General features: G+C 50.0%; 3 protein-coding genes across 3 annotated transcripts; all 3 read left to right on the plus strand.

Annotated features, from left to right (window-relative positions):
* Positions 1 to 3,073: 3,073 nt before the first annotated feature.
* ASPACDRAFT_78490 (mitochondrial 54S ribosomal protein uL24m) lies at positions 3,074 to 4,294 on the plus strand. Its single transcript, XM_020205190.1, has 2 exons — positions 3,074 to 3,519; positions 3,587 to 4,294. The coding sequence occupies exons 1-2, from the start codon at positions 3,103 to 3,105 to the stop codon at positions 4,220 to 4,222; spliced, it is 1,053 nt and encodes a 350-aa protein (XP_020056877.1). The 5' UTR covers positions 3,074 to 3,102; the 3' UTR covers positions 4,223 to 4,294.
* Positions 4,295 to 4,819: 525 nt separating this feature from the next.
* rtt106 (putative negative regulator of DNA transposition (Rtt106)) lies at positions 4,820 to 6,533 on the plus strand (the record flags this gene model as incomplete). Its single annotated transcript, XM_020199571.1, has 4 exons — positions 4,820 to 4,934; positions 5,096 to 5,455; positions 5,520 to 5,876; positions 5,941 to 6,533. The coding sequence occupies 4 exons, from the start codon at positions 4,820 to 4,822 to the stop codon at positions 6,531 to 6,533; spliced, it is 1,425 nt and encodes a 474-aa protein (XP_020056878.1).
* A 4,594-nt stretch (positions 6,534 to 11,127) lies between these two features.
* ASPACDRAFT_78492 (casein kinase I) lies at positions 11,128 to 12,682 on the plus strand (the record flags this gene model as incomplete). The annotated part of the gene is made up of 5 exons (XM_020205191.1): positions 11,128 to 11,256; positions 11,319 to 11,388; positions 11,439 to 11,587; positions 11,640 to 12,045; positions 12,102 to 12,682. The coding sequence occupies 5 exons, from the start codon at positions 11,128 to 11,130 to the stop codon at positions 12,680 to 12,682; spliced, it is 1,335 nt and encodes a 444-aa protein (XP_020056879.1).
* Between the last annotated feature and the right edge of the window lie 869 nt (positions 12,683 to 13,551).

The raw sequence follows: 13,551 nt of genomic DNA on the forward strand, positions 1-13,551 counted from the left end.
GTCGTCTAACCACCTTCCCCATACTAAACAAGCTGAAACAATCCTTCCGCCCATCCAGTGGTTAAGATGCTATGAATGTGGCTGTGAAAAGACTGTTTATACTTTCCCTTTCCCCCCTTCTCTATTTGTTGCCTTTCCTTCATTGTTATCATCTTCTTCCTCCTGCTTCTCTTGTCATCACAAACATTGTAACCAACTGCAAACTTCTGATTATCCGTTCCGACTACTGCAACCTCTTCTTTAATAATACCTTTTTTGTTATTTTTCTTGATAAGTTTTTGTCCTTTCCGTGCCACTAGGGAGGCTGGCTGTCTACGGAGAAGAGCCACACTACCTGAGAATTGATGGAGAAACATGGTCGATAGGCATCCTCCTAAATGCTGTACTCCTTTTCCATGATCTCCGACCTTCCTTGATCTAGTCGCCTTTTTTTCACGTCCGCTAAACTTGTTTAACTCATTTCTGCTTCCTTAGCTGCCTAAGCTGCTGCCTTCATTCCCATTAAAAGCCACCGTGGCTGAAGACGGGAGCCAGGAGCCAATACAACTGACACTCCGGTATGGTATGGTATGAGACCGGATTTAACTCAATCAAACTGGTAAAATTCCTGTCTGTGGTCGGTCAGGACTATGTAAGTTATACTTATAGTCAGTAAGTACCAGGTAGTTATTATTGTCGACCAATCCAGGGCCAATTCTGCTTTTATTAGCTGGTCCTTTCTTTCTATGGCTTAATTTTACCTAGAAATCCATTCCCCCCCGTTCCGCTCCGGCTACTGAATATTACTGAGTTGCATGTCGTCATCTTCGCTATCAATCGCCTGTTCGAGTCTCTTGGAAGCTATATGTATGTAGGTTGAGAAGTAAGTCTCTAGATCAGGGCGTAGTTACTGAGAGGTAGTTCGAGACCCGGAAAAGATGGTTTCAAGGAAGCTTCCATCATTCGGTACATTTTTGAAAACCATTACTAGTGTTTCTGCGCCCATGAACTTTCACAATATCCATCTTTAGTTACCGTCGCTGTCCTATATATACAGAGAGGCCTAGACGCCAGTCGGCACACTGGCGGGGAGGGTCCTCGGGCTTCCATCTAACCATCAGTGCTGTATGATGGGCCATGCTTGTTGGCCGGGCTCTGTAGTTCCATACTTCAAGCGGAAATCACCGATTGCCCAAGATAGCTGGTGTCCAAGCTCGAGCACAGCTAGACAGTCTTTTCTACATAACGTCCAGTCTAATCAACCCCTACGATGCACCAGGAGAGTGATTGGCATGAGCTTTTCTGTCAAGAAGGAACTCTGGCGGCTTTTAGCAGCGATCACCGAATTTCTTCTAACCGTCCAACAAGTATAGATGACGTGTGTGTTCTCACCTGAGAGGCATGGGGAGTGTATGCATCTTTGCCTGCTCAGTATGAATTACTGAAAATCGAATACCCTGGCAGAAGATTCGATTTTCGCTCGCATCGACCGATTCCCGAGCCAGAGATACGTGGCGGTGCAAATGATCTTCAATGCCCCCTAATCATGCTGCTACAGTACGTACTCTCCTCCCTGGTCAACGTCATCAAATGGGACCGGAAAACCACCCTAGTAAGTGCGGTCGACCCCATGAAGCATATTCTCATTTTTGTGACGTGCTCTTTCTTCCTATGCAGCTTTCAGTATAAACCAACGCACTGCAGGCATCCTTCCATGGTTATGGCGGTCGACTCAATTCGCATTGTTGACGTTGTAAGCAGAAAGCAGAGAGAGTACTAACTGTACATACAGTACTAATTACTGCAAGTCCATGCAAACATACAGTACATTACAAGCGTCGACTACGAGGTTATAATACCCGGGTATAGCCTTGCCATCTTTCAGCCACAGATAACCTGGCAGCAGTAGCCTTGCAGTAGGTACTCGTTGTACGGAGTAGCGATCGTACATATGCACACCGTAATCGTATTCTTTGTTCAGATCGTCACCGAGTGGCTCGTTTCCAATCAGAATCGCAGGGCTGTTGCGCTAATGCTGTGCCAGTTCTAAGCTGAGTGCTTGTTGATTGGACCGCCCCGTGCATACTGAATTGACTACCTACCTAACATTCGGTGAAGCTGCTTAGACCTTGACGTTTGGTTGAGGCGGAGGCGACCCTCGCGAACACTATACATCGATCACAGCTGCAGCTGGGGAAGAAAAGAGGCTAGATCACTGTTGGGGATGATGATCGGGCCTATATCTGTCAACCTCTATGGTAAGCAAATCTCGCAATATGTGGGGGTCTGATGTGTTGTCGACCTTTTCTTCCTACGGTTGCCACTGTTAAGCGTGGTTTACACGGACAAGCCTGACGATCGAGCCATAACAAGCCATGCGAGCTTGTAGTTACTATGTAGGTATCACTTGTCAGATGAATGGCGAATGAGACAATAGTACTTTCCTTGATCTCCCTCGCATCTATCCGCCATGAACCTGTGACGATTACGCTATTCGTATACACTGTATGACTTGGCCGTCGAGGGACAACTACTCTTAAGGAATTGGATCTTGTCCAATCCTCCTCTATGCCGTCGCCAGGGACGATTGGTTATTGAACCGAGATTCTATGTTGTTAGCTAGGTAGGCTCTGCAGTCGGCTCTCTAATATGTCAGGTCAGAGCCATTGCTACCATGATCCACTCAGATATGGAAAGTGGGCGTATACTAGATTTAGGTGAAAAACCTTTGAGGTCAGATTTAGTATCATGTCTATCCCACGCCAGTCGCGCGTGACTTCGAAAACCCCAATCACCATAGCTTGAAAACACCCATGAAAGATCAGTCTCAAGGTTGGCGATTTCTGCTGTAACCACTTATCTTTAGTTATAAGATGGTAGCTCTACAAGAGGTACTCACATGAGTATAGCTGCACTTAGTAGTACCGACTAACTAATAGTTACTGGTAATAGTCAATGCCCAGACCAAACCCGACTGAAATGAAGGTATCGAATCTGATTGGTGGTGGTCCACGGGTAGACACGTGACTGCAACAGGACCGCAATTTTCCCTTCCCCGACATTCAATCTGGCCGCGATTCCGTGGGTAAGGACGGCCATTGTTGGCATCGCAAACAGATCACCATGCAGAAAGTCATTCAGAGAACGGCGCAGGCCCGGAACCAGGCCACGCGTAAGGCCATCCGGGCGGCCAAAGTGGCCGAACGCGAAGAATACAAGGACACTCTCCGCCAGCGTTTCGCCTACAAGCGCATGGAGCTCGACAACCTCCGCGAGGAAAGGCTCCGACGCCGTGAAGACTGGATGCGTGGACCTCTAGCCCCCCAGCGTGATGCCGCTCTCTCGGGAAGCAAGTTCGGTGCCCTGACTCCGCAAGCATTGAACCCTCCGACCATTCCCAAGCATCTTCGGAGGAAATACATTAACATCGCGGCGGGCGATCGGGTGTGTGTGATGAAGGGCAAGGATAAGGGCAAGATCAATGAGGTCGTGAAGGTGGATGCCAGCAACGAGACGGTGTTGGTGAAAGACCTTAACATGGTACTGTTTGTTCCTGCTCGATCTCGGATCGTCTCACTCGACTGACTGCTGTCAAATCTCAAAACAGGCCGATATCTACTTTCCCGAGTGGATGACCGATCAGTACGGGGAAAAATCCCCCTTCCAGTCTGTCAGCATTCCCTTGTCCTTGGACGATGTTCGCCTTGTGGTCGCTCTCGATGACCCAGTTACCGGCCAAACGCGAGATGTACTGGTGGAGCATGTTTATGGCGGAGGGCCCATCCTCGAACGTGGCTACGGAGTCGAGACCCCTAAACACACCAGATATATTGCCGGTGAAGACATTGAGATCCCCTGGCCTAAGGTCGAGCCCCCAGCGCCAAAGGACGAAGAGTGGGATACCCTCCGTATGGAAGTTGAGACGCCAACTTGGCTGCCATCGCTTCAGTTCGCACCTTTCCCCGCATCGGTCATCGATGAGCTTCGCAATCCCTACTCGAAATACCGAACCAGGCACGATCCTGAGTGGGTGGAGAAGAAGTTGATGGAAGACTACAAGCGGGAATATCTTCAAAGTCAGACTTTGTGGACCCCCTTGGCACACCAAAATAAGGCGAAAAACGCGCCGAAGCCTCAAAGACCCCCGCTTAAAACCCCTCCGAAATACAAGATGGACAAGACGACAAGAGGGTTCATCGAGGCTTTCTTGGAGAAGAAGCAGGCGGCCATGACGAACGCCTAAGCACCTGGTGCTAATAAACCGGCCATTGGCCACTGATGAGAGCAATCACAGCTTCATGGTGGTTCCTTTTCCCCCCTTTTCCCGACGTTATTTCTGGGTTCCACGATGAGTGTACATTAGTGCTGTTTGTAGCATAGAATATGACTTGTATTGAGATCATTAACAATCAAGAGTTGTGAAGGAAGTTGAACTAAAGAACTCTTGACTGCATTAACATGATAATGCCCTGAGACAACCATTGCACCAATAATAGGACGTTCAGCAGAAACTAGTAGGTACTCTTGATTGCAGGTTCGACTTATTTTCCAATTGCATTTGGTGCGCGCACCCGATCGACCAAGCCGCCAGGGATCAGGTAGGTGGGAGTGCAGTCCTTTTCTTTCTTCCATCTTACTTAACCAAAAACTACTTACCTCCACCTCCACCTACCTTGCTATTCAAAGCGCGTCGCAAATTCTCGGTTTGCCCGCTTCATGCAATATCCTCCTTGTCCTGATTAAAATCATATATTATCCATTACCGGATCATCCTCATCTAGCTTGTTACATTGTATTTATTCATTATCCATTGATCGATTCATCGATCATCCTCCTCATCATGGCATTTGCCACAATAAACTCCTCATCTTCAGCTCCTCCACCGAGGAGCTCCGTTATTGATGGTGCCTTTGCTGCCGAACCTGCCCTTAGAAAACGTGTTTACGATGCGATCGGTACGTGAAGACTGTCGGTCACTCCAAGAACCATTCAGTATCCCTCTCCCCACCTCCAACCCCCACATCAACGCTCGCAATGGCTCCAGATGGTGACGCCCAAGACTCGAAAGAACAGAATCATCAAATCACCCCTAATGACTTATCCCTTCTCTGAACAGAGCAAACCCCGCATTATGCGCCGCTATTCGAAGACGTTGCCAGATATACATCCAACCTGCTGGCCAGGTCTGTCGCCAACGCCCGCGTTCAGCCCATCGAGGCCGTCAGCGACGACGGCCCAGCGGCGAAGAAACGCAAGACCCAAAACGGTGGGGATGGTCATACAGCTGCCGCTGCGCAACAGTCCCCGGGCGACTTGAAAGCCGACGCACCACTACAATTCTACATGCAGGATGTTTCCTTCGCTGTGCCGCAGCGGAAGAAGCTTACACTGGAGATCACTGCCGGAGGTGGATTCCTCCGCGCAAGGAATCAGACGTCGAAAGAGGTGGAGTTCGGGGTCGAGTTGGATAAGATCCGTGAGTTGCCTTCTCACACACAAGATCAGTTGCGTTTGCTAATGTGTGCTCGTGTCGTCACTAGAGCACGTTCTGTGTCTTCCAGTCCCGGAAAAGAACCAGCGACAATTCAATTTCTGCATTATCCCCCGATATAGTGATGGCATCAACACTCCTCCGGAAGGTGTCGCTGCTTCTGAGTGTATTGTGTGGACGGTGGCCGATGGGCCACCCAAAGCAGCGTTTTCGGGAACCGGTCAGCAGCTGGGGACAACTGAGGGCGAGAGCGCGGAGAAGGTGGTTCAACAGGTCTTGAACGATAATCTGATGCGGACCAAGGTGATCCGCCCCGATGAGCGCCAATTTGTGAGCGCAATTCCGGAAGCTCATCGGAAGGGGGAGAAGGCTTTCCATGTCAAGGCCCATCGCGGGAGTAAAGATGGTATATCAAACACCCTACTGCAGTGGTATGGCTTGGTCTTTTGACTAACGGTGCTTCACTGTAGGTTATCTTTTCCTTCTTTCTACCGGGATCCTGTTCGGCTTCAAGAAGCCGTTGATATTTTTCGCCTTCGAAAACATTGAATCGATTTCCTACACATCTGTCCTGCAGCGAACATTCAATCTCAACATCCTAGCCCGTCCGTCCGGCAGCGACGAGACCCAGGAGCTTGAGTTCTCCATGATCGACCAGGCGAATTTCTCTGCAATTGACACCTACATCAAAAAGCACGGCCTACAAGATGCTAGTCTAGCAGAAGCCCGCCGTGCGAAACGATACAATGTCAACGGTGCCAAGACCGGAGATGATGCCACTACCACTGCAGAAGGGGTTGCTGAAGCAGAAGAAGAAGAGAGTGAATTGCAAAAGGCACAACGTGAGCTTGAAGACCAAGAGGATGAGGATGAGGAGGACTATGACCCTGGCAGCAGCAGTGAAGATGGAAGCGGCAGCAGCAGCAGCGAGGAAGACGACGAGGACGACGAGGACCAGGACGAGGATGAGGATGAGGATGAGGATGGTGAGGATGATGGTCGCGATCTTGTAGCGGAAGAGCTCGGCAGTGAAGCCGAGGATGTTTCTGCCGAAGAGTTGTAAGAGCTCGCTTGTTGGACCCTGTATAGATAGATTGTTACCACAGCCAGGCCGGCGCAAGGCGGGCCCGATTGATTTGCGCTCAGCACTGGCCAGATACGTTCAGCAGTCGAGCCGCACGCGGGGAGAACCCGGTGGAGAGTGTCAGTCATAGACTATGTTGTCGCCTATCTAGCATAGAGTATCTACCTAATGGCCGTCCTGCTTATTGAGACTGAGCTTTGCACACGTCGGATTGCATCTGACATGGGGAAAGCCGTTTCAAGACTGCATAAGAGACGTTTCAGATAATGGGGTTTGACACCCAATGAATTGTGGATCCTGGATATGTCAGATGCATCGCGCCATCATCAATTGAGGTGTGCCACTGCTGCTGTGAAGTCGGAGGTATTGGAAGCAGGAGGGCTAGGAGTTACATCCTTCCAACTGCGCTACCTTGATGTCGGCAATTTTTTCCCGTCGCAATGGCCGTGGTTTTCAGATCTTGAGCCCTAAAGTACTCGGTATGTAAGTGAGCCTCGTGAGATGATGCTCAGGTACCGCTGGCAGGTTCGTATTCCACACGAACCCAACCTAGTTAATCTAGTGTGGTTGGTAACTGGGGAGAGGAAGGGGGGGGGGCCGCGGTTGATCGAGTGAGTGAGTTGAGAGACAAAAGTGAAGAAGAACAGTAATGATACCTTTCCACAGAACCATGATTGGTAAATCCCCAACAGGTCATCACTGATTCACTGTACGGAGCTAATATCTAGTATCGAATAACTTATCAGTAAATACTTAGATACTACTAAAGCTACTGGACTACATGTTTCGTAATGTATCGTACGGAGGTACTAAAAAGAGACTCCATTTTAGGTCGCAACTCCACCGGCTTCCCCTCTTGGCTAACCGGGACAGTCGTAGCTCCAGACCCTAAGCGTGGTGGCCCCCCCCCCCCCCCTTCTTCTTCCCCCCAGGGCGCAGTCAGGACTGGTCAGGGGTGCAGTTCCAGGCTGCCAGTGCAGTGAGAATCAAGCCACTGGGCATGTTCTCCCATCTTCCCCTTAGTCTAGGCTATCGCTCTTTTACCGATCACCGCCTCAGGGCTTGATTAATTGAAGTCGGGGCACTCGGTCAGATATACATCTGGCGCTTACGGACTTGTACAAAGTAACTACTTGATCTTGGTGAGTTACTGGTTGACAGCTACAATGACGGGTCATTTCTATACCCATTATTGAACAAGGCGATTGGCCTACAATACATGTTTATCTGTCCCTGAGCATTGGATACCGCATGTACATATGAAAAGGCTATGGACCACGATATACAGCATAGTTAGTTAGCGTAATCTACTTGATCATCCATTCATGTTTCCCAATCGTTCTTCTCTCTTTTCTCTTTGCTTGCCAGCAACGGCTCGGCTCTCCCGAGCGCATAGCGCTTATCCTTTACCAATTATAGATGGTCGTTATTACATCAAGATTAATTTAAGACGATAATAATAATAATGATGACAATAATCATCAACTACTCACCACTCTTCCGAGACTCACTGATCGGATAACCGATCGTTAGGTACCTGGCACTAAGGCACATAACAACTGAACCCACCCACTGGCACTACGTAACTAAATCCGACCAATTCTCCATCATCTTGTTAAATAATACGGACAGGTATCCATCCATCTGTCCATCCTCATTCCCCAGCCGTACCGGTTCTGTCGGGTATGATTACGGGCGTCAAGCCCGCAGGAAAAGGTAGAATCCAGTCACTGTAGTAACTAACTACGTATGGACCTCCTTCTGTAAGGTTTGGTTCGGCAGGGAATCAAGATTCTGGAAAGTCACTTGAGATGAATGTTGTTTGCGCTTGCTCCGGGCGCTGTACATTGTTTTCCTTTTCCATCCCCCAACCCTCATTCCTGGTGGCATCATGCCGACACCTAGTTGCTGAAGAATTGCTCTTGTTTGCCATTTTCGCCGTCAAAGATGGCTAGAACCCTCCGAGGGGGTGTGGGAGCAGACCAGACCAGTGAGGAACAGTGGCGCGTCTAACGGGTTAATATCTCGTCGAGCCATTTCTCCATCTATAGAGCTAATTTGGCCTAGAGGCGCCGCTAGTGACTCCGTCCCCTGGTGCCCGGGGCGAAGCTTCCGAAATCTACTCCGTACTCGAGAATAATGATTCAAACTCATGCTTGTGAATCGGGGGGGAAGGGAAGGGGATGGGGATTCTTCTTCTCTTCTGTCAACGTCTGTCTTTTGGTCTTGCTGACCTCTGAATTGGACTGATAGAATCTTCGAAGCTTACCGAGATGTACCTAATTTACTTAGTTGGTAGCAAGTGGTAACTTAATTTGGTTTATAGAGGGGCGGAGGGGCCGGAGGAGGGAAGAACAGGAGACGCGCGAGAGGAACCTGCCGTGTGCCCCGTCCCAGTTTTAGCTAGTACTATGTAGTTCTAGCTGTTTAATATTGCTATTGCTTGCTGTCGCTGATGATAATGATGATGATGATGATGATGATGATGATGATGATGATGATGATGATGATTCTGATGTTGATCAATTGATTTCAAGGAACTGATGCAAGAGCAAGGACAAGAACAAGAACTATCCCACAACTATGTAAGATTCTAGGATAAACAAATTGGACTCATAACATTCTACTCTGGTACCTTACCGACGGGATGTGGATTGCTCAAAGCATGCACCTATGCATGCATGGCTTATTCCCACTGTCTCAAAGTAATAATCAATCGCCTCTCTCCCTCCCCCCCCAATCCTGAAGTTGAAGGGAGGCACCATAGTGACACACACAATTGATACCCCGAAACCGTCCGATAACCGCCCTTTCTCCCCTATCGCTTGGGGGCCCTTTCATCCATCATCGCCCATCGGCGCCATCACCGCCCGGCTAGTTTCCACTAGTCGGTATTCCATACCAGATGTTACCATACCGACCAGGGGGCGTGGGAAAGAGGGAGAAGGAAAAAAAAAAAAAAAACGGGGCAGAATCCATACCCAAGCCTGATCAAGAACAGCAGCATTATGTCCATTGTTGTTTTACTATCCAATCAGTCTGTAGGAGTACAGTTTACCCCATTCGTACTGGATCAAGTTCAATCACATCAACGAAAAGGGAGAAATACATGGTAGAAGAAATTATATCCAACAGAAGAATAGGAGATGATAAAAGCATAGACACAAAGAAGAACCCCCCAAAAAGTCACGAGAAAGAGAAGGAAAGGATCGAAGAGAGAAAAAAGGAGCCAAAAGGACCCAGACCGGGACCGACCAGACCGAGCCATATCACGCCTAAACCAAACCAAGCCAAACCAATCCATCGCCTCTGTAGTAACAAGTGGTGGTAAAGTGGTGGTAACTTAGGGAGTGCCTGAAAGAGTGAGTGGGCGAGTGAGCACTGGCATTGATTGTACTGTACTGGCACTAACACGGGCATTGGCCCTGGTATTGCATAGTGGGAGGATGAGGAGGAGGAGGAGGAGGAGGAGGAGGAGGAGGAGAAGGAGCAGCAGCAGCAGCAGCAGCAGCAGTAGTAGTAGTAGTAGTAGTAGTAGCAGCAGCAACAACAGCTTTGCTCCTCACTCAGCCTCTAGTCTCTTCTCTCCTCTTTCTCCCGCTTCCTCTTCTCTCCGCCTCGTTTTCTCCTCTCCTCACTGTCTTCTACTCTCCTCCTCCTACTCCTCCTCCTCCCTCCTCCTCCCTTTCGTTTTTTCCCTTTCTTTCCCTCGTAGGCAGGCCGTAGCAGTAGTTGGTTCATACCAGTCCTGGTGTGTTCACTGCTCACCTCTGTCCTCAATTCCTCCGATCTCATCCATCCTCCCCTCCTCAATCCTTTCCTTCCCTACGGCTTCGGCCTCCCAATTCCCTGCTGCTACTGCCACGCGCTTGGTCAATTTCAAGGGAATTTGCTTGAAATCTTTCTTTTTATTCGATTATTTTGATCGCCTCCGTGTCTCATCACTGGATATATTCCTCCTCTTTCGCGTACCGACGCATCTTCAAACCGTCAGTTAGCCTGCAGCCCCCAGTCTGTCTTCTTCTCTCTCCCTCCCCGGAATCCCTGGTTCTTCCCTCCCGTCACCACCAAACCAACTTCGCTCGACGCCGCTTCGCCGCCTCCCTCTTGCCCCCCCTCTTCCGAGGGTACTTCTGCAACCGTTTGGCACCACCTCCGAATCCTCGTCCTCGCGATCGCTCGAGTAGCTGTCCCCTGCCCTTCGTCTGCCTTCCACCGCAGTCGGTATCTGCCCCAGTCTTGTCACCCCTGTTCCCTGGGTCCCATCTTCATATGCAGGGTCGAGCTTGGTAAACATTGGGCTTGTTGTGAGACACCTCCCCGGACCCATCATCAATTTCGCCTTTTCCACTCCCTCTCCCCTGACAAGCATTTGTCTCGTATCACTGTCTGTTCTGCCTATTATCGGACAGTCTCCTTTTCTCAATCTTTTCAACCAGTTCAATTCTCTCGGGCTAACCTCATGTGTGAAGTCAGTTCTCAGGTCTCCTGATCACCGCATCCGATATCTGTCTTGTCTGCGGTCTCTCGCCTTCATTGTCCGACTTGCCCGACTTGTCCGACTCCCGCAGCCATGGCCTCCTCATCATCCAATGTCGTCGGTGTTCACTATCGTGTAGGGAAGAAGATCGGCGAAGGATCGTTTGGTGTGATCTTCGAGGGAACAAATCTCCTGAATAACCAACAGGTGGCGATAAAATTTGTACGAGATACCGCGCACAGGTGGACAAGGTCTTTTTCCTCCACGATGCTAATCGTCAACAGGAACCCCGCAAGAGTGACGCCCCGCAACTTCGTGATGAATATCGGACCTACAAGATCCTTGTCGGGTGTCGTAAGTCTATCCTGGTCCATCCGCTCAGAATCAGGGCTAATACCGCGCAGCTGGCATTCCCAATGTCTATTACTTTGGTCAGGAGGGCCTCCACAATATCTTGGTCATCGACCTGCTTGGCCCCAGTCTGGAGGATTTGTTTGATCACTGCAACCGGCGGTTCTCCATCAAGACTGTTGTCATGGTCGCCAAACAGATGGTGAGCTCCATGTTATTCGCTCCACTTTCCATATCTCTAACACCTCCAACAGCTGTCTCGAGTCCAAACTATCCATGAGAAGAACTTGATCTATCGCGATATCAAGCCTGACAACTTTCTCATCGGTCGCCCCAGTACCAAAGCCGCTAATGTAATCCACGTTGTCGATTTCGGAATGGCCAAGCAGTACAGAGATCCCAAGACCAAGCAGCATATCCCTTATCGCGAGCGGAAATCGCTGTCCGGCACAGCCCGCTACATGAGCATCAACACCCACCTGGGACGGGAACAATCGCGCCGTGATGATCTTGAGGCGCTCGGCCATGTTTTCTTGTATTTCCTGAGAGGTGGACTCCCCTGGCAGGGTCTCAAGGCTGCCACCAACAAGCAAAAGTACGAGAAGATTGGCGAAAAGAAGCAGACTACTGCGATTAAGGATTTGTGCGATGGTTTCCCAGGTATGACTGTTGCGAGTTTCTTACCTCCTCCCAAACAATACTAATACCACGAACAGAAGAGTTCACGAAATACCTGACCTATGTCCGCAACCTCGGATTCGAAGATACTCCCGACTACGACTACCTCCGGGACCTGATGACGCAGGCCCTCAAGAATACTGGCGATGTCGAAGATGGAGAATATGACTGGATGAAGCTCAACAATGGTAGAGGCTGGGAGTATAAATCGTACTCATCCCAGCAGCATCTCCATAACAACACCCTTCCCAACTCATCCGCGCGGGAGCTTCACGCTCAACAGCTCCGGGGTAGCCGACCAGGAGTGACTGCTGATCGTTTAAATGCGGCGCAGCCTCCGCCTCCATCTCCGGCCAAGCCTGGAGCTGGAAAGACGCGCGATCGGCCAAGCGTGTCTGGAGGAATGGCCCCGAAGCGTCAGAGCGGAGGCCTTGATGCCACGCCAGCGACTTCCACTCAAGCGCAGTTCCAGAACTCGAATGCCAACATTTCCGGACAGATGGGCAGCCCTGCAAACCCGGCCAAGACCAGCCAGCAAGGCCCCGGTGGTCCGGCGAACAATGAGCCGCAGCCTACATTCGTGCAGAAGATGATGAAGGCGCTCTGCTGCGGTAGGTGACGATCCTCGTCTCTCCGTTTGTCGCGGTCCCTATGCTTATTCTCGGTCTCGCTCCAGGTTGAGTTAAAAAAAGCGGGACGCGAGCGATTCTGTACTTCTACGAAATATCCTTGTCATGTTGGCATCTCGACTTTCTCTTTCGTTATTCACCGTCTTCAACATCCCAGGGAGGTATGACAGGCAGCATGCGACCATCATGAGCAATAGCCCAAGCACCTCCTTCCCATTCCATTCTATCGTACGTGCTCGGCTATGCCGACGTTGCTGCTGCTGGCAGAGGAAAATACGATCCTGGGTCTGGAGAGAGGGCTATATGTGTTTCTTTTCTTATGTCTGCATCCCTTGGGTTCTGGTGGGGTGGTTGAACACTTCAGTTCACACACCTCACGCTTCTTCTCATGTGCCAGAGTTCTCTGTCTTCTCGCCTCGAAGAGGGGAGGGACGTTATTCCCTCTCCCATCCGATAGAACGACTCTCCTACGCCCTCTCAACCTCCTTTCCCTCATCATTTCCAACACTCTTTCATGGTGCTACGGCTCGGAACGGCGAACTATATTAGTGATTTGCTCTCTCTTTCTTGTGTCTTTCGTCTCGCATCTTCGGTCACGAACCATTTTAATACTAGAGTTCCGTCTTGTCTTGTATCAGAGTACAAGATCGCACTGCTGTCTACCTCTCGGTTCACCCCTCGCTCGACCACATGCACACACACTCTCTCTCTTATCTATTACAAACCGACTTCCAACACCCGCGTCTTCGCCACAGTGTGAGCTCACCTGACGCTGTTTATTGGTGGTAATCTCTAATGATAAGGAAGGGGGCGCGACAAAGTGAGTGCAGCAGACCGGGGTTATCTTCAGCATGGAAGT

This window comes from Aspergillus aculeatus (genome assembly GCF_001890905.1).
Source record: "Aspergillus aculeatus ATCC 16872 unplaced genomic scaffold ASPACscaffold_7, whole genome shotgun sequence".
Classification (NCBI taxonomy): Eukaryota; Fungi; Ascomycota; class Eurotiomycetes; order Eurotiales; family Aspergillaceae; genus Aspergillus; species Aspergillus aculeatus.